The sequence below is a fragment of the Miniopterus schreibersii genome (assembly GCF_964146895.1).
Source record: "Miniopterus schreibersii genome assembly, chromosome: 17".
Taxonomy (NCBI): domain Eukaryota; kingdom Metazoa; phylum Chordata; class Mammalia; order Chiroptera; family Miniopteridae; genus Miniopterus; species Miniopterus schreibersii.
In genome coordinates, this window is record NC_138117.1 from 6,226,966 (window position 1) to 6,251,904 (window position 24,939).

The window sequence follows — 24,939 nt, forward strand, 5'->3', positions numbered from 1 at the left end:
TACATGGTATCTTTAAAACCATGCCCTTTTCCTTTTAAACTGTTTCCCTGTTCACACATGAAAATCTACTGTAACAGTATTTATTTAATTCTAGTCTTCAGGTGAGCAAATAGTGTTCTACTTTTCAATGCCACTACATTTTTGTAGTCAACGGTGGAGTGTGCTGGTAACTTTAGAGCAGACGCAGCAAGGAAACACCCTCTCACTGACTGTACGCACCCAGCACCTCACTGCCGGCACCCTCCCGCAGGGGTGGAGACAGGGAGCCACCCCGTCTACGCCTGTGGGTCCCTTTTCTCTCCAGCAGTGCCTGGAGCAGAGGTGGCACTTCCGTGACTAAGGGGAGGGAAGAGGGAGTGAAGGATGCAGATCGGAGTACCAAAGCGCATTCGAGGAACACGGTTCCTTTTCAGGACTTCATCAGGAAATCCCACTCAATTTCCCCACTGGGGCCCTGGGTACCCCCAAAGCCCCGAGTGCTCCACCCACACCCCCTCCCACACTGGGGCAGGATCTCTGTGCATGCTCCTGAGTGCGGTAGCAAAGGCAGGTCTAGTAATCAGAGTGGTCTCAGAAAAAGGGACCAGGGTCTGTGGGCAAGAGAGAAACCACAAACGGGCTACAGCACCCCTTTCTGGAAAACGAGTTTCTAGGAGCCAGCCTGGTGAGTTATAAGATATAAAAGATTAGGAATTCTGCCACAAGAGGGCGCAATCAGAGTGCAACAAGTCTTCCCATTCAAGAGCTGAGGGAACCTTCATACAGCAGCAGCACCATCGCTGCCACCTCAAATGAGAGCAGCAACACCAAGACACAAGGAGCACGAGTCAAGAAAATGTCACCCAAAAGGTGGTAACTCAACAACCAAGCCCAAAGCCACAGAACACTAACCCAGCTGATGAGTTCAGAACACAGTATTCCCCCATCCAGTTTCCGTTTGCATTTTTAGTTACAAAATATTAAGTGGAAAATTCCAGAAATAACCAATTGATATGTTTTCAGTTGCTCACAGTTCTGAGTAGTACGATGAAACCTCGTGCCATCCCTCCGTCCTGCTGCCTGGGGCTCTGAACCATCCCAGGTCACGCATCCATGCTGTATGGTTGTCAGACCAGTAACATTGCTGTGCCTGTGTTCAAGTAACCCTTATTACTTCATAATGGTCCCAGAGCCCTTCATGTAACTTTATTACAGTTCATTGTTGTAATTGTTTTATTTCATATCTCTTACTGTGCCCAATTTATTGTAGGTAGTATATATAAGGAAAAAAAACATGGTATGTATGGGGTTTGATTATCCACAGCTTCAGGCATCCACTGGGAGTCATGGAATGTATACCCTGCTTTTAAGGAGGGACTGTTCAAGACAGTTCAGATATTAGGAAGGAAAAAAGTAAAGAGTTCCTTTTGTTCATGCACTAAAGGGAAGTCATGTAAAAGAACCAAGCAAATTCTGGAGCAGAAGAAGTCAGTGAGGTTAAGAGTACAATATAGAGCATCGGTATTAGAGTAGAGCAGGCGGAAGACAGAATAAACGACTTAGAGAACAGGAATTTTGAAATACCTAATACAGTTAGAGGAGGAGAAATGAGAGTCTGCGTGATCTGTGGGACTCAGAAGAACAAACACTAGAATAATTAGGAATCCAGAGAAGAGGGAGAAGGCAGGCAGCTTATTTAAAGAAACAATAGATGAAAACTTCTCAGCGCTGGGGAAAGACCTGGACATCCAAATTCACAAAGCTAATAGATTTCCCTTTTTTCCTGAATGCAAAAACACCTTTTCCAGGATACATTATAATGGAACTAGCAAAAGTGTGCACGCGCGTGCGTAACATACAAAGGAACCCCCATTAGCCCATCAGCAGATTTCTCAGCTAAAACTCTACAGGCCAGGAGGGTGAAATTACATATTCAAAGTGATAAAAGATAAAAACTGCCAGCCAAGAATACTCTCCAGCACAGTTATCCTTCAGATATATGAAGGAGACAAAGACTGTTCCAGACAAAAGCTGAGGCAGTTTATCACCTGACTTGCAAGAAATACTGAAAGTTCAAGATGAAAAGGTGCTAATCAGTGACATGAAAACACCTTTACACTGGCAAAGGTGAGAAACTACTCAAATTTAGAAAAGTAATTCTGTAATAGGATGGTGTCTTAGCCACTGAACTACAGTATAAAGTTTAAATGAAGAGTATATAGCTACTGTAATTTGATAACAAATACACAACATAGAAGAGGTAAATTGTGACGGGAGTAAAAGGGTGAATGGAGCCTTTATTGGCAAATGAAGAGGAAGTGTCAGAATAAAATGGACTTTTATCGAGATGTTTAATGTAAGCTTCATGGTAACCACAAAGCAAAAATCTAGAGCAGATTCACAAAACACTTTTTTTAAAGGGCAGACAGAGCACATACCACTGTGGAAAATCACCAATTTACACAGGTGAAACCAACAGGAGGAAGAAGGAATGGGAAAAACAGAAATCAGGAAACAATGGAAATAAAACAAGCAGCAATCAAGATGGCAAAGAAGTCTTTACATAGCCATAATTACTCTAAGTGTAAATGGACTTAATTCTCCAGAAGACAGAGTGACTGAATTAATTTTTAAAACTGATTTCAGAGAGAGGAAGGGAGAGGGGGAGAGAAACATCGATGATGAGAGAGTCACTGACCGGCTGCCTCCTGCGCGCCCCCTGCTGCGGGATCGAGCCCACAACCCGGGCCTGTGCCCTGACCCGGAATGGACCCGAGACCTCTTGGTTCATGGGTCAACACTCAACCACTGTGCCATACCAGCCGGGCCCAACCAGTTTACTTTAAAAAGTGAAATTATTTTGAAGAATTAAACAACTCCTTTCTGAAAGAAAGGCAGGTATTAGACATGAAGAAAGATTTCTAACAATCATTTGCTGAGAAGTTCAGTAAATGCTTCCCTTTGGGCTGAGACCAGAACAGTTAAATTAACAGTTTGCAGTATTTATGAATAACAGCCACACGCAAGTAAATATTTTCCTGTCTTTTTAAAATCCTCATCTGAGAATATTCTCTCCATTCCCTTTCAGAGAGGAGAAGGGAGGGAGAGAGACACCGATGTGAGAGCAGCACACTGACTGCCTCCCGCACCGGCCCCGACTGCGGCCCCATCTGTCCGCAGGCTGACGCTCTGACCACTGTGCCAAACCAGCCAGGGCAATATTTCCACTCTTATAAAAACACCTATGCAGAAAACATAAGGCAGCAGCAATACATCAGTATTTACATTTATTTCATGTATGCAGTTTACACACTATTGAACAAAATTGGAATGCAAACAAATATACAAATACCATAATAAGCATCATCAAATAAAATAACTGGCGCTAGTGTTATAAGCATATTAATGGACCTGTGAGAAAAAGTGATGTAAGAAGACTGCAGCCCACGGCATTTTTCTTTTTATCAAAAGAAAATGCTCAGTAGCACCATAATGGTAATACTTAAAAGAAACACATAAGATGGAACATTTTAACTGCTATCATTGAGGTTAACCTGTTTTATTTAAGTGAATTAAACAGAAATTTAACAGTAGAGGCAGTATTTTGGCCAACTTCTGTTTATGTCAGCTGAACATCTTCCATAAACAAAAGCAAAAGCAAAGAAAACTAAAGCCAGCCGTATGTGGATCCCTCCTTAGTACTTGGTACAAGCTCTGTACCGTACCTGGATTTCGTGAATGGAAAAGATACGCATGTGTTAAAAACTTGAGGTTATGTGAAGCCTGAGTGTGTCTTTGGTAGGCTAATACTTTTTCAGCATTGTTATTATTAATCATATTTATGTTTATCTAGCCTGTATTTTTCTACACAATCCAAGGTGGCTAGAGAGGACATTATGGAAAATAATACAGAAAAATCTTCAACTAACTAGACCCTTAAAATCCAGTCCATACCAATGGCACCAAAAATCAATGGGGTATAAACTCCCACTTAGTGAAAGGTGACTTTTTTGTAATACTTATAAACTAATGGAATTTTGTTTTGCAGTTTTTTATATCTTATTTGGTGCTGTCAGTATACTTAATTACCTGCCTTTATACTTTTCTTCTATGATGGCATATCAACAATATACAAGATATATAGAGTGCCAGGTATTTCTATTTCAAAGTTGTGCAAAAAACTGCCACAATCTTGGTCAGAGTGTCTAAGTATCCAAATGGTAGCAAATGGGCTGCATTAAGCTTTACATATCCACATTGCATATGAAAAAAAATTTATGCCCAGTTATGAATAGAAATGTTACAAAGAGTATCATATACTGAGAGTAACCTGCAAGGTTCTTTAAACAGTATCCCTTAGTGGTTTCAATAAAATGTCACTAACCACTTAACCCCAAGCCTCAAGTTTTCTTCATAAGAATGCTGTAGAACTGCATTAGTATTTTATATTGACTATAAATTAAGCCAAATTTCTAAGTACACAAGTATGTGCTTCAAGCAATATTTTGTGGCAAATGCACAAAACATACTTCTCTGAAGGATTATTGTCCTTACAATAATGCACTTTTAAAGCCTTCATTTCATAGTTTGGTAATTAAGATCCACATGAAACACAACGCTTTGCTGAACACAGAAAATATCTGCATTATGATTATGTAACCTGGCTTTTGCTGGTAACCTGAAACTTAAAGTAGTCACGTGTAGTTCAACCAGCTCCAAACAAGGTTGTTCAGTGGTAATTATTTTGCAGCATTTATAGGCCTAAATTTCAGTCTGAATCGCAACTTTTAATTCCATTGTCTGATGTGAGTGGTTGTTATTTGTTTCTTTTAGTGCATCATCAAAATATAAATCAACACTGGGCTTTATTCCGCTGTTGCTATGTTCTTCAGCAATATGAATCAGCTGTGGAACTTCTGAACATGAAGCAGTTTGGGTAAGCACAGAAATACTACACTGATGTGGGGAATTTTCCAAACGGTCGTTTTCTACCTCAGGAAGAATGTTAACAGTAGCAAAACGAGCGTGATACTCATTGGAACCATGACTACAAGAAGTTTTCATGCTTTCTAGGTCAGAACAACTAAATTCAGAAAAATGACTGGAGTGGGAATCCGCTACAGATGGCATACTGTCACTGAGGGATGGAGCCTCAAACTCACTTGAGTTCGTGCTTTGTTGTTCCAACAACTGTGCATCCATGTCTTCTCTGGTCTCATTTATCTTCATGTTACTCTTTTTCCTCAATTTACCACTTTTGGATTTCTTTCCTGTTGTTGCTTCTTTGGACCACTTGGTGGCGCTGGATTTACCCTCAGACAAGCCACTGGATGAACCACCAGGATGACTCCGGGGGGCACTGCCATCCTCCACACTGCTGCTTCCACTGTTGTGCCTGAACTTGGATGGCTTCGACTCAATGTCTACTTGCACCTCCATACTGCTGCCTTCTCTGGAACATAAGAGTAACAAATACAAATAAATTTCTAACTTCCTTTCTATTTTTACTCAGATAACATCAAAGGGGGATGGGTTTCTGTGTGAAAAATTCAAAGACTACATAAAAGCCGTCAGAAAGAATGAACACAGGATACGTTCTACTAAAAAAACTTTGAAATAAAAGGACTATAATACTGTTTCAATGAAAAGAAAAAACAAAACGGAAGCAGTTACATAAACGCAGCGATTTCAGTACATTCAGGTCTGTGCAACCACCACCACTGCCCTGCCTGCAAATGCTTCCATCACTCCCCAGAGAAACCCTTAACCACGAGCAGCGCTCCCACACTGCCCCAGCCCGCGACCCCGGACCCGCTTCCTGTCTCTGTGGATCAGCCTGCTCTGGACATCTCACCCTTTTCTTTTGCCAAAGAACCTAATAGCTGATAACCATTATTCACCATTATTCTGCCTAATGATAGGAATTCTTCTTTTAAAATTAACTTTAAAAATACTTCTGATTTTATAACAACTTGTCCTTACTTGTCCAATGGGATGTAGGAATTCAGAATAGATCCTGCCATTGCTTTGGTGCTGGCATTGTCACTAACTGTTCCCAAGCTGACTGTGCCAGATTCTCCACTTAGACTGTACCGCTCTTTCTGTACATCTGCTTGTACTTCCAACCTTAAAAGGGAAATATCAGATAAAACCTGAAAACACATATAATATCAGCACTACTATAACGTATCTTTAAATAATTCAGTTAAGAGCCCTTGTAACAATAAGCTATTTTAGAAACAACTATAAACATCATTTTTAAAGTTTCTTTTTATTTGATTATTCAGATTCTACTGCAGTGCACTGAAGAGTACCAGCCATTCCAATGCAATGAGCAAATCAGCTGTGTGTCAAGTAAAGCAGCAACAGGATAACACAAAGACATAAGGGGTTTAACTGAAATATGCTCTATTATTTTCACTCAGGATGTGGCACTTTGCTTGGCATGTTCAGTGCAAAACACAAAATCCAAATACATTAAAAACCATTCTTCATAACAGATCAGTGAATCAAAAAATCCTGGGCATCTATATATTAAAAATAGTTCTATAAATTTAACACCCGAGTCTTTAAAAAAGACATAATATAGATCACTGTAACTTGAGTTTGTGTTTAAAAGCAAACTACCTAAAAATAAGTATGACCAATTTGTCTTTTAATTCATGTACTCTCCCCATATTAAAAAAAGCTAATAAACAAAGATAAAGAATAGTGAATAAAGAAGAAACAAGGGAAGATATAAATGCTTTAATCTGTCCTACTTATCTATATGGCTGCTGGTAAAAGACTTGGTGAGAATGAAATAACCATTAAATGAAAGGACTCAAGATGACCTTGGCCTCGGTTCAAGCATCCCCAGATACCCTGACTCTACCGCTCCCCAGCACTCAACCAGTGTCTCATTTCCTAACATCCAGCTGCTGCCACCTCCAGAGGGAAGGCCCAAGCTCAAGCACTGATTCAAAAGTAAAATCTGACAAATGTAGTGAAAAAAAAGGTCAAAATTTGTCTTAGACTTGGCTTTTACCTCATCATAGGTATATTGTCACATAAAATCCAAACAAGTAGAAATCTCATTCACTGTTTACCAATAATTTCATTAAAAAAAGTTTGATTGATTTCAGAGAGAGGGAGAGGGAGAGAGAAACATCAATGATGAAAACGAGTCATTGATCAGCTGCCTCCTGCATGCCCTGCACCAGGGATCAAGCCCGCAGCCCGGGCAGTCTCCTGGCTCCTGGGTCAGCTCAACCGCCGAGCCACGTCTGCTGGGCAATAATCTCATTGTTTTAACATTACTTTTTTCAACCCTGACACAGTAGAGCAATATGTAATCATGTTCAACCTTCTCAACAAATAATCTGTCGTTAACAGAAGGCAAGCAGACAGCAGAACAAAAACCCTTTCTTACCTGTTGAAGCAGTTCACCATGGCACTTCCCGACAGGCTCCCTGTGATACTGGCGCCAGCGAGTGCCATGGTGCTGGCGGTTTCGCTCAGGTTGTCTCGAATGGCTCCTATTCGATCCATGTGGCTTCCACTTGCACTCAGACTGCCAGTCAGGCCACCAACACTTCCCTCCCCTATACTGGGGTTGTGTCTTGCTTCTGCTACTGAAGTTGTGTCTAAATGCAAATATTTCAAAGAACTAAGTATCATTATTAATGTCCCTCTTCTTAAATTCTTCCAGGATTTCAGATAGGGCATTTTATCATATAAATTATAAAACATACACAGGAATAGAAAAAAAATGTCTGAGGTATGGATACATAACTATGGGTAAGAGTAAAGGGAAATATCTCAGAGAGTAAAGCTGAATTAAGGACTGGCCCTCAGTTTTAGATGGTCACTTTTTTTTAAAAATCCAGATGATTTAGGAATTCTATAAAAAACCTGACTGCTGAAAAATTTAGCTGACTTTGGAGGAAAATTATGTAGCAGTTTTCAATAAGGGTGTCATATAATGAATTTACTATTCTCTAGATCAGTAAGAAGGGCCAAAGTTGATTTCTAGATATAGTCCATGGTTCCAATTGTCTACAAGGTATTACGAGATCAGATACCACTACATTCCAATCTTAAAGTACTTTTCACATACTTTGTATTGAAGGATTCATTTATTTGCTCCAATCTGGGTTCTTATTACACATACCCAGCACTGTTCTAAGCACTGGGGACATAGTGGATATCAAAGAGACAAACATTCTGCCCTTAAGAATTTTATAGTCTAGTAGTTGGGGAAAGCAATAAATAAAATTATATAATTATAAATGCTACGAGAAAAAATAAAGCCAAGTAAAGGGGAGTGAACAAAAGGCAGCAAGAGTGATGAGGTGTGTATGTGCATGCCTGTGTGCTACTGTATATGGTGTGATCAGAGAAGGCCTCTCTGATCAAGTAACACTTGGAGAGACCCAAAGAAAGTGAAGGAGTCACAAAACTGTCTTTGGGACAAGTAGGCCAGGAAATGGCAGCTGCAAGTTTTAAAGCCTAGAAGTGGAAGTGTGCTGGATGCCCTAGAAAACATCAAGGGCACTGGTATGAAAAGGAGACTGGAAAGGTGAGTTCAGAGCGATAGCCCGGGACGGAGCCCATGGGGTCTTCTGGGTCACAGTAAGGTCCTGGGATTTTTTTCCTCCCAGTGGAGTTAGCATAACCGTACTGAGCATAAGAAAGACGTGATCTGAGTTATGTTTTAGAAGTATCACTATGACTGCATTGCGGAATAGTTAAGTGGAAACTGAGAAGCTGATGGATCAGTTAAGAGGCTATTACGATAGTCCAGGAAACAGGATAGTAGCTTAGTCAAACAGAATAGCAATGGAGAGGGTGAGAATGGTTGGATTATGGCTCAATACTGAAGTAGCAGAATTTGCTGACGGATCAGATGCAGTGTAAGGAGGGAAAAGTCATCATAAGTGAAAGTTTTCAGCCCAAGCAACAGCAAGAATGGAGAAGCCACTTAATGAGGTGAGGGCAATGGAACGAACAGGTTTAAAGGAAAGAGTTTCATTATAGACAATTTAAGTTTAAAATTCTCATTAAACATTCAAGTGCAGATTAAAGAAGAGTGAGATGTACAAGATCTAGCCTAGACATAAGTTTAAGAGCAGTCGGTCTACATATTATTTAAAAGAGAATGCCTAGGGAGTGAGTGTGGATAAAGAAGTCTGAGAACCGAGTCTTGGGAAACTCCAAAATTTAGAGGTTGGGAGAGAAAACTGAACCAGCAAAGGCGGCTAAGATATGATGAGATAAAGGGTTTTCGAAGACAAGTAAAAATGTTTTGAAAAGGAGGGCACAGTCTCCCAAGTGAGGTGTAATCTTATGTCAAGATGAAAACCAGGAGCTGACCACTATCCTTGGTCACATGGAGGCCAGTGGTGACTCTGCTTTGGTGGAGTGGCAGAGATCAAATTCTGGAGTGGGAGGGGCTAAAATCTGGTCGGAGTGAGATCGAGAGAGTGGGAGGTGAGAAAGTGGCCGCTGTCTCTGCATGTTTGTCTGGTCATTCCCCTAAAACAAATTTCTCCACCGAGAGCTGCTAGAATATAAAATGTGCACCTGCTTTAAGGGTCATTAACTGATGCTCCTACTGGCAGTCCACAAGGGCCTTCTAATTCACAGTTTGTTGAATAACAATAGGTTGATACTCATCTGCTGTCTGTATTTCTTCTTTTATGAAAACTGTATTACTCTTCATACCCTTCTTAATGATTTGCAATGTTTTAGGCAAAATTTAAGATTAAAATTCTAAGATATCTACAACATTTTATTTCCACTAGAGGTTAGGTATCCAGAGCTATTCCACCTTCCTTCATCCACTCACCTTTCTCTGGCAGTTCATTTCATGATGTACTTCTAGATGGACACTACTAGGCCTAGGGAAGGGAGGGTAATGGGAATTCTGACTTGCATGTTGTCTACAGTCTCCCCCTACTTAAATTATTAGTAAGTACATTAATTTCCTTTCCTTAAAGGACTTACCTACAGCTGTGTTATTGCCACCGACATTTATATCATTTTCATCATCAAATTCAATTCTGACTCCTTTTCCATTGCCTGCTGAGACCCCACAACCTCCACTTCGACAGAGAGAAATTGGAACAACGCCGTAGACATAAGCTAACATGATGGGAACACCAATACCTAAAGAGGAATTATATTAGTTATTATGAAGCAAAAACTAAATCACAGAAACGCTGAGTTTCAGAAAGTCTTTTCGAGACGGTGTACAGGAGGAAAGTACTAGGGTCTGCAATCCTTGCCCAAAGTGCATTTACCCAGCTGTTGAGGAACACAGCAAATTCAAAGGTTCTAGCATTTCAGGTGACACACATGAGGAAAAAACAAAGAGATGTACACCTTTTCAAGTGCCAGGGTTCTACACTGTATTTGGAGGGAGTGAGGAAGCGGTACCTGCCATTAGTAATTTACCAAGTATCCCAAGGCTTGACTCTTGAGTCTATAATACCTTAACCAACAAACATAGTTAATAAATGAGAGGCTCTCGGTAGGTTCAGCTTACACTGTCTCAATATAAATAAAAAACTAACTTCTTTTAAATTCAACAATATAATGTTTTGGTTTTTAACATCCTTCCACAAAACTTTAATTTTATAAAATCTGAGGTCATTAGTATTTTTAAGCATTTTCTTACCTACAGTTACTGCAGCTACAACTGGAGATACGATTACGGACAATGTTACACCACCTGCTATAGCCAAATTCCGTTTGTGCTTTGAAATGTCTTTGCCTTCATATCGATTGTGAATCTTGAATTAAAAATAAATACGGGGGTGGGAGATTAAAGAGAAAATACATTACATACATATTTAAATGAAATAGATCTACATTTGCTAGAAGTTTAAAATGCTATCTCTTGCAATCATAGTTAAGTGTCCCAATTCAAGGTAAAATTATTTTTCTTAGACCATATTCTTACACATAACTTGCTCCTTATTAATTTGCTTACATAAGAGTGATTTGATAGATTTTATACTTTGTGTTTACTTTTAAACAGTCTTAAGTAAAAGCAGTCTTTACAATTTTATTCAAGAACAGTACAACCATGTTTTGAGCAAAGAAGAAATTAAAAAGTATTATTTCTAACATAGCTATGAGTTGGATGTTTGACTAACAGGATTACTTCTAAGAAATTTAGCATTCCACAGGTTTCCTTCTAAACAAGCATCCCTAGCTCAGCCGGCGTGGCTCAGAGGCTGAGCATCGACTATGATCCAGGAGACCAAGGTTTGATTCCTGGTCAGGGCACATGCCCGGGTTTTGGGCTTGAGCCCCAGTGCGTGGCATGCAGGAGGCAGCTGATCAATGACTCATCATTGATGTTTCTATTTCTCTCTCCCTCTCCCTTCCTCTCTCTAAAATCAGTAAAGATGTATTTAAAAATTAAGCATCTCTAAATAATAAAATTCTTAAAATAATAATAATAATAACAGTCTTTTTTAAAATTGACCTTAAAAAGCAGCACTAATAAGCAAACATCACTAAATAGAATCAATTTTTCCTCAGATCCCTTTTTATGAAGAAAAATATTACCAAATGACTCAGGGTCCTGGGTTTTCATTTATAGCTCAAAGTAAAGGGTAGAGAGAGAAAAAAAGACAATTAAACTATGCTGTCAGAACACAGGTGTTGGATCTACTTAGCATCTTTGTACTGTACAGGTATTAATAAACAGAATTTAATATCACTATGGAAGTGGCTTGTGAGATAGTATATGTACTTCAGGAAATAGCTCAGTATCTTTATTCTCATGGTTTACAAGGGCTAAAGCTAATAAAGTACATTTTCTCTTGTTTCAAGAGATTCAAAACAGCCTCAAAAGTGTACAGGTAGTCTCTAAAATAAAATCTGACTTCTAAACAACGTTACAGATGAAGCTTTAAAAAATCTATTATGTGGTTATTTTAAAGGCTCTACAAGTACAATGAGTCTCATAAGTTATATTAAACAGTGATAAAGCTGGGTGGGGAGGTGGGCAAAGCATGCAAAGGACAAAGAATATTTACATTTCCTAGTCAGAATCCTATTCCCCAGCACTGACTACGTTCCCAGGGAAGGGGTCTCTACATTTTCCTGAACAGTCCCTGTACACAGAGACTGCAGACCTTCCCAGGTACCTTTCAGCGTCCTTCAGTTCTGCAGCTAACTCCTGCTCCTCCTCACTCCTATTCCTGCAAAACTCAGACTGAGGCAGGGAAAAGCCAAAGCTAAAAACTGGTCTGACAGAGCAGACGCGGAAAGGCAGGCTGCCAGGGGAAAGGAGGCTCCCAGAAAATGTCGCATCCTCAAGCATCAATGTTCAATTACAGTGATCATACCATGCCGCTAGTTCTGGTCCAAATTAATTTTTTGTTTTACTATTTTGTGCCACATTTATAAAGGCTCAGCTTTTAGGTACTTTATCACCTTAATAGGTTTTCCTGGGCTGGTTTGTGTCCCTGAACACCAGAGAACATTGTTTCACTGGGAAACTAATTCATCACCTTGCAACCCTTTGAGTACATGTTTGAAAAAAGGACTTGTAACTGCACCTCAGACTTGGACAATGAGGTAAATAATCTCTCCTCTATAAATTATTTGTAGATGTGTGCAGTACGACAGTCTCTATTTCCCTTCTGCTTCAAAGTATCAAATAAACAGTTTTGTTTTCAGCAAAACCTTGCTTTGTGTAACTACATAAAAAAAAAATTATTACAATCAGCTACTATGGGACAATTTAAGTTAAATCAAACTTCTAAAATAGACATTTGGCTCATAAATATGTTTCCCCTTTGACCCAAAGCTAATTAAAAATAGTATGTATTGTTATTATTTTTCTGGTTATTAAAGTAATATATGTTTAATATAAAAAAATTGGCTGTTATATGGAAGAGGCCCAGCCTTGCCTTGAGTTTGGTCCCAACAGTCAGAACTAGAATTAAATGAAACAATTTAAAGAGAAACAGATCCTGTTTCCTAAGAATGTTCTAACAATTATAGCCACCTGGCAACAGAATGGGCTGCCTCATGAGCTGGTGGTTTCCCCATCACCAAGGCACCCAAATGGCCAGACTGAAATTTATCAGGGACCTTACACATAGAATTTACGCATCTGGGTTTAAATCCCAGTTCTGCTTCTTTCAGTGTGACTCAAGATAAATTACATAAACTTTCTTAAACCTCAATATTCTAACACATAAATTGCTGTGAGGTTAAAATGAGTTGAAGTACATAAAACACCTACCACACAGTAAGGACTCAACAAATGCTAGTCTCTCCCAGGCCCCTTTTTAAAAATCCTTATTTTGTTCTGTTTAGGATTAGATAATTTCTAAAGTTCCTTCTCAACTCTGAGATTTTATTAATTTAGATAGCTGCAGACTTCTTCGCCACTTCATAAATTACCCCTTTAAGCTTTCAAAAAAGAATTATTTGCTTAGCTAATCAAGTTTAATTCATCACTCATAACAAGTGGTAAGTATTGGTGTTTTGACTTTTGAAAAATTAACACTCTACAAAAAGCGTATTTATTAGTAGCAGCAAATGGGGAGAAAAAGCCTTGAACTGAAGTTGAAAATAATTAAAAAACTGGCTTATTATCCTTTGCTGGAGAGCATGTGTTATTTAGCTATTTTAACTTTTTATAGACCTGACTACACAAGGATATACCCATGAGAAAAATGTCAGGTGTGTGTTCATTAGTACTTTATACTAAAAGTCGGTTTACAATGCAAATGCACTTGGAGTTTCCAGATTCAGGTAATGATAAAGCAATTCTACTTTTTATGCATCCACACGAGCTTGTAAAAGACTAAAAATTTATTACCTTATGAAAAATAATTGTTTTATACTGAAGATACTAAAAATAACCTTAGTCATTCAAAACAAAAATAAAAAACAAAGCAAAAATCATCAACCTTAAGCCTAGTGATTCAGAATAAGATAATGAACTACGAAGGAATTACGCATTTACCTTGCGGCCCACATATACAGGAATGCCGATAATCATTGCAGGGATGGCAATGCCAGCTATTAAAGCAATTCCTACAGGAGCACCAACGAGTGTTCCCAGCTGCCACAATATTTTTTTCTTTCGGCTCCAGGGTTTCTTCCCCCAAAAAGTACACCCTGATGGACTAATGGAAAAAACTGTAATGTTAAGTAACAGCTGCAAAACATCACGACAACAAATTACGAGAACATAATAATGCAATAACTATAAAAGACTTCTCAAACTTAAAAATGAGATTTTCCCTTTCTTTCAATTGAGTTTATTAAAAGTCAAAAAATCATGGCAAGAACCACCATAAATTATATTAAAAAGATATTAATAAATGGGATTCAGTTTAAATATCTATCCCTAGACCTCCATTAGCCTCAAAACCTCAGGTTAATGTCTGAAGAGTCTATTAATGCAAAACATGTTTATTTTATCCCTGTTTTGGGTATAAAGTTATCTGATTATATCATAAACTCATATTCGGCCCAAATGAGGAAATTTATACATGAAAATTAAATGGAAATATTTATGACCTAGCAATAATTACATGGGGTATTAAATACTAGCTTTCTAGTTTAACAAAAAAAAAAAAAGAGAGAGAAAGAAGTATGTTTCCTGTTTTTGACTAGTTATTAATCCCAAATGACTAACATAATAGTTTGGTTTCTTTTAAATTTATGTGACTAGAATAAAAAAGAGCCCTTTAAGTATCTCATAAATCCCAAGTTTAAAAATGCTTAGAACACTTAAAAAAAAAAAAGTCCTTCTGTCTTATAATGTAAAATTATATTGATAGAAATAGCTTCTTCTATATACTTACCTTAGATAATGTAAATCTGAGATTTCTTTCATACACAACCAACAAAACTCACAACCACAGACAGCACATGTCATGTGATTACAGCTCCCATCATTCATCTTTATTATGTAAGCAGCACATCGTGGACATGGCTTTATATCATCGGCTATTCGGAAAATAAATAGACGCGCTTAGTATACAAAATTGGTCTAAAAAAATAATTTCTATTGAATAATCAACTGTAGCACTGCCAAAAAATATCTTATTATGTATAGTTTGTTAACTCATGGCTTTAGCCCACTATTTTTAGTATGTAAAGTATTTTTTCTTCCCTTCTGAGAAAAGGAACATATTTTATATTAAAATTTCAAACTGTAAACATTTTCAAACACAGAAGCAGTACAATAAGAACAAAGAATAACAAAATGATAAAAAGAGAGAGGAAAACTAAGGACAGCCTTAGGCAAACTATGAACTACATAAATTTTATCTTTCCCCTACCCCACAGCGTAGTCTACTCTTGAGTGATACTTATGTCTACAACTTTCCCAACCATATCCACTTAATTAAAATGTTAGATATTCTAGATACTATTCCTTTAGAGAATGAACACTAATAGGTGACAATTTGATATTAATCTGAAGCAGTACTATATATAAAGCACTAAGAGTTTACTTTTCTGAGTAACATCAACTATAAGCACTGTAAAAATAATACGTCTTTAGAAAAACAGTCTTTTTCTTATATTTTAGTTCACACAGATGGACCTTGCAAAGAATCAGAAATCGGAATAAAGGGGAGAAGGTAAGAGGTTAAGGAAAAGTTATACATAAATACTTAAACAATGGAAAAGGTTTCAGAACTACAGCCACCATTTGTTGGTTACGCTCAGACTGTTTTTCATTTGGTATCTTTGCCCTTTTCATTGATTTAAATGCTGCTGCTGTATGCTCCTTGTGTAGTAATATGGTTACGACACACCAAGGTGCCAGGTTAGAATCAAGTGGGTGCCTAACTTTAGGAATCACTGACACACAGTAAGAGTATCTCGAATTATACAACTATTTTAAACTTTAGCATCTATTTAAATAGCAACCAGTAATATTTCACTGTTAGTAGTAGCCAGCTCTATTTTCTAACTACACATAGTTAAACATCTGTATAGTGCTAGCCACTGAATTCAAGTATCTGTTCTAACTTCTTAAAGGTAAGCGTTAAGCTAGACTCTATTTTCTGTGCTTTATCAGTGAATTCAGGTTTTCTTAGTGTTCCTTTTAGGGCCAAAACTTTTTTTAACTTAAGAATTGGTCAATGCTCACAATTAGTGTTTTAATGATTCAAGCAATTTTGAGCAAACTGACAACTCTATGGAGCCAGATCAAGACAAATGATAATAGAGTAACAAAATTAAAAGTATCCAAAGTCATGATTTAAATGATCCAAAGAGCATAGTCTGTATTAAAATTTTCACTGTGCACATTATATATATATTTCTCAAAATATTCTCAAAATGCAAATATCCTAAATGAAACAGTTTTACTGATTAGATGATCACGATGCCCCATTCCCAAAGCATCAATTAACCCACAAGTTCTTTACATTTAAAAAGGTTTCCTATTCCTATTTCTATTTAAAGTGTTTGGCAAAGCTTTTGTCTTTTTTGATTACTATATTTCTATTTACTATTAAAATATGAGCCATTGTTACAGTAAGAAAAAACCCAACAGATTACAAAACACTATGTTCTCAAAATTAGCTTTAAACTTCCCCTGCCCCCACCACATTACCTGTAAGAACTTATAATAAAATGTTAACAGTGGTGGTTATCTCTTGAGGTGGTAGTAGTAGGGGATAGAGGTGGGGATAGGGAGACAACTAAATATATTTTTATGAAGGGGAAAAAAAAAAAAGTGGTTCCTTTAACTCCAAGGTGCATAAACACCCTAGTAGCTATAAGAGTCTCATGTACATGCAATACTGTCACAGTTTAAACGCAAATATCATAATATAAATTATGATTAAGCACACTTATTTATCTCTAGGCGACCCATTAGAAAGAAACAGCCACCTAATTACTATTATACCAATCAATTATTATTAAAGGTGTAGCCAGATTTTTCAGTGTATCTTGACAATGGGAGACAAAAAATACCAAGATACCTGGAATATTAGGCATTAATAAAACCATTTTAGAGGTACATGCCTATATTATTTTCTTTCCACAAGTCAGTGAGAAGTTAGTTTTGAATGTTTCTATAGATTACATCAAAAGAAACTATCATATAAACATTTGTTCTGAGAGCTTTGATTTTTGGAGCATTATAGGTAAAAATACACATACTTTAAATTTTTAGAACTACAAGGTAAGATTTTTAAACAAACGGAAAAATTTCAAATGAAGTTTTTAAAAAAATTTTTTGTTTGATGGTTGCTTGTTTATTATTTTTTAATCTTTACCCAAGGATATTTTTTCCATTGATTTTTGTTTTTAGAGTAGAAAGGAGGCAGGGGGGAGGGAGGGAAGGAAAGAGGAAGGGAGAGAGAGACACTTCAATGTAGGAGACACACATCAACTGGTTGCCTCCCTTACATGCCCTGACTGGGACCAGGGATCCAACCTGCAACCCAGGTTCATGCCCTTGACCAGAAATCGAACCCGAGACCCTTCAGTGCGAGGGCCAATGCACTAACCACTGAGCATACCGGCTAGGTCAGAAGTTTTGTTTTTTTAAATGATCACCTTGAGAGGCCATATTTATTCCAACAATGCCACTACTTAGCTCAAATCATTTGTAAAAGTTTTTCTTTCATAATTACTTTCAAAGCTACTTTATGTATACTGAAAAAAAAAAAAAATCAGTCTCATGATCATAAATATAGTTACATCTTACTTTGAATTTGAATCCACCTCAAACCAGTGATTCAACTTAATAGGATATTCTAGTTGCTAGTCTTAATTCCAAAGGAACTTTTGGTCATACTTAGAAGTCTAATTGACAATAAGGAGATAATTTAAGTGAAGGTATCAGGACCTATAGGCTATGATCAATAAGGCATTCCAGGATAACACTGCTGAAATGAACATAAACTCCCTTATGGTGACTACTGTGAGAAAGACCAACATTCATCTGGATGACTGAATCACAGTTTATTTTAAAATTAATAACAAAAGTCATCTCTTAAGTCATTTTTTTTCCTTAATGATGATCCAGACATATGTAAACCTCTAGCAAGTGACTACGTTTCCCCCCCCTAAGTTTCCCTACCTCATATAGCCAGGAAATGTTTCAAATTTACAGACGTAAGTATCATTAGTATCTTCATTTTACAGATTAGGCAAGCAACTTGTTCAGGGCCACACAGAGACTGAGGAGAAGCTGGGATTTCAATCCAGACAGTCTAATTCCAGAGTCTATTCTCTTACTCTGTATGTCTATGTGTCCTGTAACCAATAAATACTCATTCCCACTTAGACAAGAGGGGTACCATTTCCAAGTGGGCCACTCAATGGCTACAGCTGACTCTACAGGGGACAGTTTAGGTATATTCAGCCCTTCTCTGAATTATTTCTGGACCCATACCTACAAATTATTACTAATAATGTTTGAGTTCCACTCCAAATCTTGAGGAAAAGAAATAGAAACAAGTCAATCTGCAAACAAGCATGAAAACCCATGTACGTTATATAAAGTATTACGTTGAATTTAAAGTTTATTTAATTTTAAATGTTAAATTTTAAATTCAACTTTAAATGCTGAATAAGACTTTTTTAGTAACAAAGTATATAACTATCTCAATACACTGCTGGTAGGAATATAAATTAATTTCTTGATAAATTTCTATATTTTCTAAGTTTTTTCCTATTATAATCAGTAAGAAAAATAAGAATTTCTCTAAAAATGATTGAAAATCCAATAAACAATGAAAATTCCATGAATGTAAAATAATGTTTTGGAATTTTAAAAAAACATTAATATGTTCAAAAAATTGTTTTTAATTTTTGATATTAATAAGATGCATACATTACTCATATATAAATAGATCCCCAGATAACTTCTAAACTGCTGGCCAAAGACCCAAAGTTCCTAGTGTCATCCCCACTTAAGATATGCCTTTGAATCCTTGGTCCTGAATTGAATGCGACATCTGTAAATAAAAAATGTATTTCACAAAATATAATACTGTTTTTAAATCTGTAACTTTGTGATAGTTAATAATAGAAATAATCTACACATAATATACTCAAAATTAATATTTTATTAAAAATATTTGCTAAGCTTTGCATAAAACACCTTTATAAACAATAGTTTTGGGCCACCTTTAGCTGTAAGTTAACATAAATCATCATAACACCTCCTTTTTTCCTTTTTTGTTTTGTTATAAAATCTTCCCAATCTCAATACCACCTCCTTCCACAGGAAAGAATGAGTGCTTCTGGAACAGAAATGCTAACACATGAAAGTACTTTTGAAAAATAAAAGGACAACAGGTGATAACAGAAATATTGTATTTTACTTAAAATAACTAGTGTTCTGTACGTGTCAGTTATTTTATCGAAAAAGTTAGACATAAGTACCTGCTGCTCCAGACTCCTGACTATAACTAATGGATGAAGAACGTATGGTTCTCAGACGTAAACTCTGGGCTCTCTCTTGTCGAGCAGCATCACAGGTCTGATTGGGGTGCCAAATCTGTTTACAGTGGTAGCAAAACTCTGTTCCACAGCCTTCTCGCCCACAAGTTAATTTTGGACAGCTAGCACATCCAAATGCTATCACAGCATATCTTGAAAGAACAAGAAAAACAATTTAAAATGTGACATAAGACAAGAGATATTCATTAAGGAAAAATATTATCCAACTTAAATGCTATTCCTAAAAAAGTTTTCTCATCAATATAAAAATGGGGGGGGGAAACAGTTCACAAATGGCATTTAAATGGCTAAAAATCATTCTTAACTTTTAACTTTCAATTTTAAGTACGATACCAAAATATATACACAGCCTAAACTGTATATATAGTACGAATTTTATAAAAATTCTATTAAATTAGTACTGTGTGCACATAGAAAAGACCAGAAGGAAATATACCAAAAGGGTTTTAATTTCCTTCTTTATATATTTCTGAGTTTTACAATTACTTGTTACTTTTCCATAATAACTATGGACTAGCTACACCTGTAAGTTAATGACAAACTGTGCCAATTCATACATTTGGTAATTATCTTGTATCTATGCATAAATTCTCATATTTTGCTTCTAAGATGCATGGTAAAAGTGGTCTTTGGTGCCAATCTCCTACAAGAAAGTACACACACTTGAATTTCTCAATCAGAAAGTTTGATGGGTTTTTTCTTTTGCGTCAGATAAAAGACTGAGAGTAGATCTGTGACTAGCCCTAATACCTACTATCTGACTTAATATTTTTGGCACTTTAAAAATTTCTGAGTTAAAATAAATTCTGGGCACTACTAGGCATTTATCCCAGAGAAATGAAAACTTATGTTCACACAAAAACCTGTACACAAATATTTACAACAGCTTTATTTGTAAGAGCTCCAAACTGAAAATAGCCCAGATGTCCTTCTTCAAGAAGTAAATGGTTAAACAAATTGTGCTACATATACACCATGGAATACTACTCAAGAGCAGAAGGAAATCAACTACTGCACACTTAACACCCAAGATGAATCTCGGGAATTAGAGTGAAAAAATTAATCTGAAGTTACATACTGTATAATTCTATTTATATAGCATTTTGAAGTGATGACATTTTAGAAATGGAAAACAGATTAATGGCTGCCAGAGGTTAGGGATGGAGTGGGGAGATGGGAAAGGAGAGAGGTAGATAAGTATGTTTATAAAAGAGCAACATGAAGGATCTTTGTTGTCATAGAACTGTTTAGTACCTTGACTATGGTGGTGAATACATGAACCTACAGGTGATAAAATAGTATATAACTAAATACACACACACAAAATAAGTATAAGTAAAACTGGGGAAATCTGAGTAAGATTGGTGGGTTTTATCAATGCCAATATCCTGGTTGTGATACTGTTTTACAGCTTTGCCAAATGGTGCCATTGGGCAAAAATATTTCTCGGTAATATTTCTTACAACTACACATGAATTGACAATTATCTTAATAAAACTTTCAATTAAAAAATGTCTAGGGTTTTAAAGGTAAACATACAGGTATCTATATATAAGTTATAAATACCAACCATTTCCTTTTGCCTGGAAATCCAGGGAACCTTTCAGGGCTGCTCTTGTTATTAGCAATAACATTTAAATAATTGTAACTGAGATTTTTATTAAAGTTATTAAAATTTCATAATCTATAAAATTATGTAAAGAGCCAGAAAGTTCCATTTTTAGACCTGTTGCTGTCTTATTATCTCACCTTTTAAACTTAAATTTTACATCTTAAATTCCACTTTACTTCTGAAAGACCATTTTTATAATTACCACTATCATAAATATGTTCAAACACGAATGAATTAAGGGCAATTTAAATCAACGTGGGGTAACTTAGCAATGTTTCATTTCCCTGAGTTTTAAGATTTCCCCAAAGGCTTATTCATTGCACTCTTAATAAAAAGAAAAAAATGTCGAAGACTCTCCACTTTTTCTTCTATCAAGTTATAATCTAAAGCAGCCTTCAAAATAGTAGTATCAGTGAAAAGGAAAGGGCATTCTTTTCAAACCTCTTCTCTATCCTACCTTTTCTTGAAGGGAGGAGAGAAAAGGACAGCACAGGGAACTGTGTGTGTGCAGGGGACAATGCTAAGACCAACCATTTTTTTTAAGTCAGTAACAGTTTATTAAGGTGGAAGAAAAGTTTAGGCTTCTTGGTCCAAATTCAAGTTCCACCACTTATTCCTGTATAGTTTTATGAAACTTACATAATCTCCCTACAACTAAGTTTTCCCTAACATAAAACAGGGATTCACTGAAGTTTATTCAGCCCAAATCAACTTCAGCTTCGGCCCTGACCATGAGAAGGCCAAATAAACAAATGACTGCTTCAGGGACATTTCTAGTACCTCTGAACTTGTGCTTGATTTATGACAATGTGATCATATGAGTTACTATCATTTCTACATCAGTACATATGCCAATAATGTATACCATTTAGATTTAAAATTTATATTCAGATATTAATTATTCAAAGTGGTAGGAAGAGAAGTAGGGAAAGTAGGGAGGAGAGAATTAGTTCACAGCATTTCATACATATTCAAGTGTTAGAGATAAAGTACATCAATCTTGTTTTATGCTACTTGTATTTTTTTTTAATGGAAAAGTAAAATGCTCTACCCTAGAACTACACATTCCCATCCCATTCAATCTAGGATTATCTTTAATAATACTAACCAAATATTTCAGTGAATGTATATTTTGATGACTGTAAAAGGATAGTTTGCCTAACAGTTTTTCTAATGCTAAGAATTATTAAGTGCTTACTATGTAAGTGTTCTGTGTTGATCTCATTCAATCTCAATAATAACTGGTTAGGCACATTCTATAATATATCAAGGAATTAAATGTACCTAACATTGCCCGGCCAGTGTGGCTCAAGGGGGTAAAATATAAAAATATCCCAAACTAGGAGTTTATAAAAATTTTTAAAATTTTAATCATACATGCAAAAGGATTTATAAATAATAAAACCAATATCCCTATATCTGCCCCACAAGTTAAGAACAGTATCAATAGGGTGATCATAATTCACAACCTAAACTGGAATACTTGAGAAAGAAAGGTAATGCTATTAAGAATTACACCAGCCCTGGCCAGTGCTGCTCAGCTGGTTGTGCACCAAAGGGTCACGGGTTCGATTCCTGGTCAAGGCACATAACCTAGGTTTTGGGTTTGATCCCTAGTCAGGGTGTATATGGAAGGCAACCAACTGATGTTTCGCTATCACAGTGATGTTTCTCTTGTGTGCTATTATGAACATTCTTAAACGTGTCTCCTAACTAGATATTTCCTGGCACACAAGTAACGAGTTTCTCTAAGGTATATGACTGGGAATGGATCATCTAAGTTACAGGGTAAATGTGTGTTCGATTTTAATAAATATGGCAGTAGATAAGCTATATTCATTTACGTTTTCTGTGTTTTTCCTTTTATTTGTAACTTACCTCTGTTATCTATTTTGATTTTGTTTTAATGTGTTATGTGTGGTGAAAATCTAATTTTTTCCCTTCAAATAGATAATTTTCACAATTCTACATGTTGAATAATCAATCCTTTCCCAGTTGGTTTGACATGCTTCTCCAAATGGATGAGGAAAATTGATTTTGCCCACAACTAGATCTTGCACTTTACCCCCTTAGCCTTTTCTTCTGAAAAAAATGTGTTAAGTGAGTATGTGACGCAGAGACAATATCAAAATGAGTAAGATAAGCGTCTTGCTTTGACACCAAACACTGCTTGACATATGGTATGCACTTAATACACTTGTCTATTGAATGAATTACCCAATCTGTTAAGATTTTTCTTTTGAGTAAAATTCAGCATAATTCTTATTTTATTCAGAGAAGAAAATTAACTCAAGAAAAATCTAACAAAATCTTCTTACCCACAGTCTGGAGCTGGACACCACCTACAATCAGGATCTGCAACAAGCCACCGTCTAAGCATAAATTCTTCATATTTTTCCATCAACACATCATCACTTAATATCAAGCGAATATCATGGGGATTAAACCGTTCAGTACATTCTGGGCAACTGATATTAACTCTACTTTCAGAAATTTCTATCCTCAGATATTGTCGTAAGCAATCCACACAAGATCTATGATGACAAGTCATTATCTCAGGAAATCTGTCTTTAGAATGCCGCAAAAGGCACAAAGGACACTCTATAAAGTCTCCAATTTGTTTGTTGATGGAAGTCAATCCATTGTCAGAGGAGGTATTTGTAGAGAAAATGGAGTTCTTATCAGTACACATTTCAGAATGTATACTTTCAATACTCGCAATCCCATCCACCCCGCCATTTAGCTCCCTTGATTTACGTTTGTTATCCTTCTTCCTCCGAAACAAAGAGCCTATTGAAATTCTTCTTTTTTTGGGTGCTTTTTTGACTGAAGGCAAGCTCACTGATGAGGCAGAAGACTGAAGATCTCGATCTGAACCCATTTGCCGATGTAAACTCATGTCTAAAATGCTCATTAGAAGTGAGTCAGGGTCTGTGTTTACACACAGCCCTTCATTATATTTAGAGATAAAACTTATTTCTTGTTCTTGCATTCAGATTAAGTCATGATGTAAAAAAATCCTACTTGGTTCTTTCAAAGAATTCTTGAAGAGTTCGATTTACAGAAGACTGTTAATCACAGATGTTCTGGAAAACAAAACAAAAAACATCAATATCATTTAAACATATATTCTTAGTCTGCATGTTTTTATTTTATTTTTTTAAATATGTCTTTATTGATTTCATAGAAAGAAAGGAAGAGGGAGAGAGAGATAGAAACATGAATGATGAGAGAGTCATTGATCAGCTGCCTCCTGCACGTCCCCTGCTGGGGATCGAGCCACAACCCAGGTATGTGCCCTGACGAGAATTGAACAGCGATCTCCTGGATCATAGATCCATGCTCAACCACTGAGCCATGCAGCCCAGGAAGTCTGCATGTTTTTAAAAAGCTTACAAAGTCACTACAAAATTTCAAACAAGTATGTTCTTAACCATTAGGTGTTTTTTTTAAGTAAGGCCAATTTATTGAGTAGTCTACAAGAGAATATAAAACCAACGCTAAAATAACGAGGACATTCTTTAATCTTAAAAGGCTCTAGATTTAAACTGAACTTATTAAAATCATCTACAAAATTTTTTATCATAAACACTTAGACCTCAATGATTCCCCACTGATTTAGGAGTTTTTAAAAAAAATTGACAATAAATGTACATGTACATACAAAGGACTAAGTGCAATTTACACAATCTTAAAGAAAAATAGTCTGTGTGTGGAGGAGTGCTCTGATACTGCCAAATATAATGACTTTAATTATAAAGTTACAGTAATTAAGGAGACAGTGTGGTACATCACAAGGATGAATACAAAGACCGATGAAACAGAACATAGTTCTGATAAAAAATCCCACATGTATACGGATACTTGATTTATGTAAAAGATGACATGCC

General features: G+C 36.4%; 1 protein-coding gene across 1 annotated transcript in view; it reads right to left on the reverse strand.

The window, feature by feature from the left end:
• Positions 1–3,249: 3,249 nt before the first annotated feature.
• The window catches only part of RNF19A (ring finger protein 19A, RBR E3 ubiquitin protein ligase), a 28,948-nt gene continuing 7,258 nt past the window's right edge, over positions 3,250–24,939 (reverse strand). The window contains exons 2-10 of the mRNA XM_081116603.1: positions 23,368–24,135; positions 19,360–19,568; positions 14,805–14,949; positions 13,958–14,120; positions 10,640–10,754; positions 9,967–10,128; positions 7,391–7,604; positions 5,962–6,105; positions 3,250–5,431 (exon numbers count right to left, since the gene is read on the reverse strand). Coding sequence (XP_080972729.1) covers positions 4,741–5,431; positions 5,962–6,105; positions 7,391–7,604; positions 9,967–10,128; positions 10,640–10,754; positions 13,958–14,120; positions 14,805–14,949; positions 19,360–19,568; positions 23,368–24,041 — 2,517 coding nt within the window. The 5' untranslated portion in view covers positions 24,042–24,135 and the 3' untranslated portion in view covers positions 3,250–4,740. The remainder of the gene's footprint in view (positions 5,432–5,961; positions 6,106–7,390; positions 7,605–9,966; positions 10,129–10,639; positions 10,755–13,957; positions 14,121–14,804; positions 14,950–19,359; positions 19,569–23,367; positions 24,136–24,939) is intronic.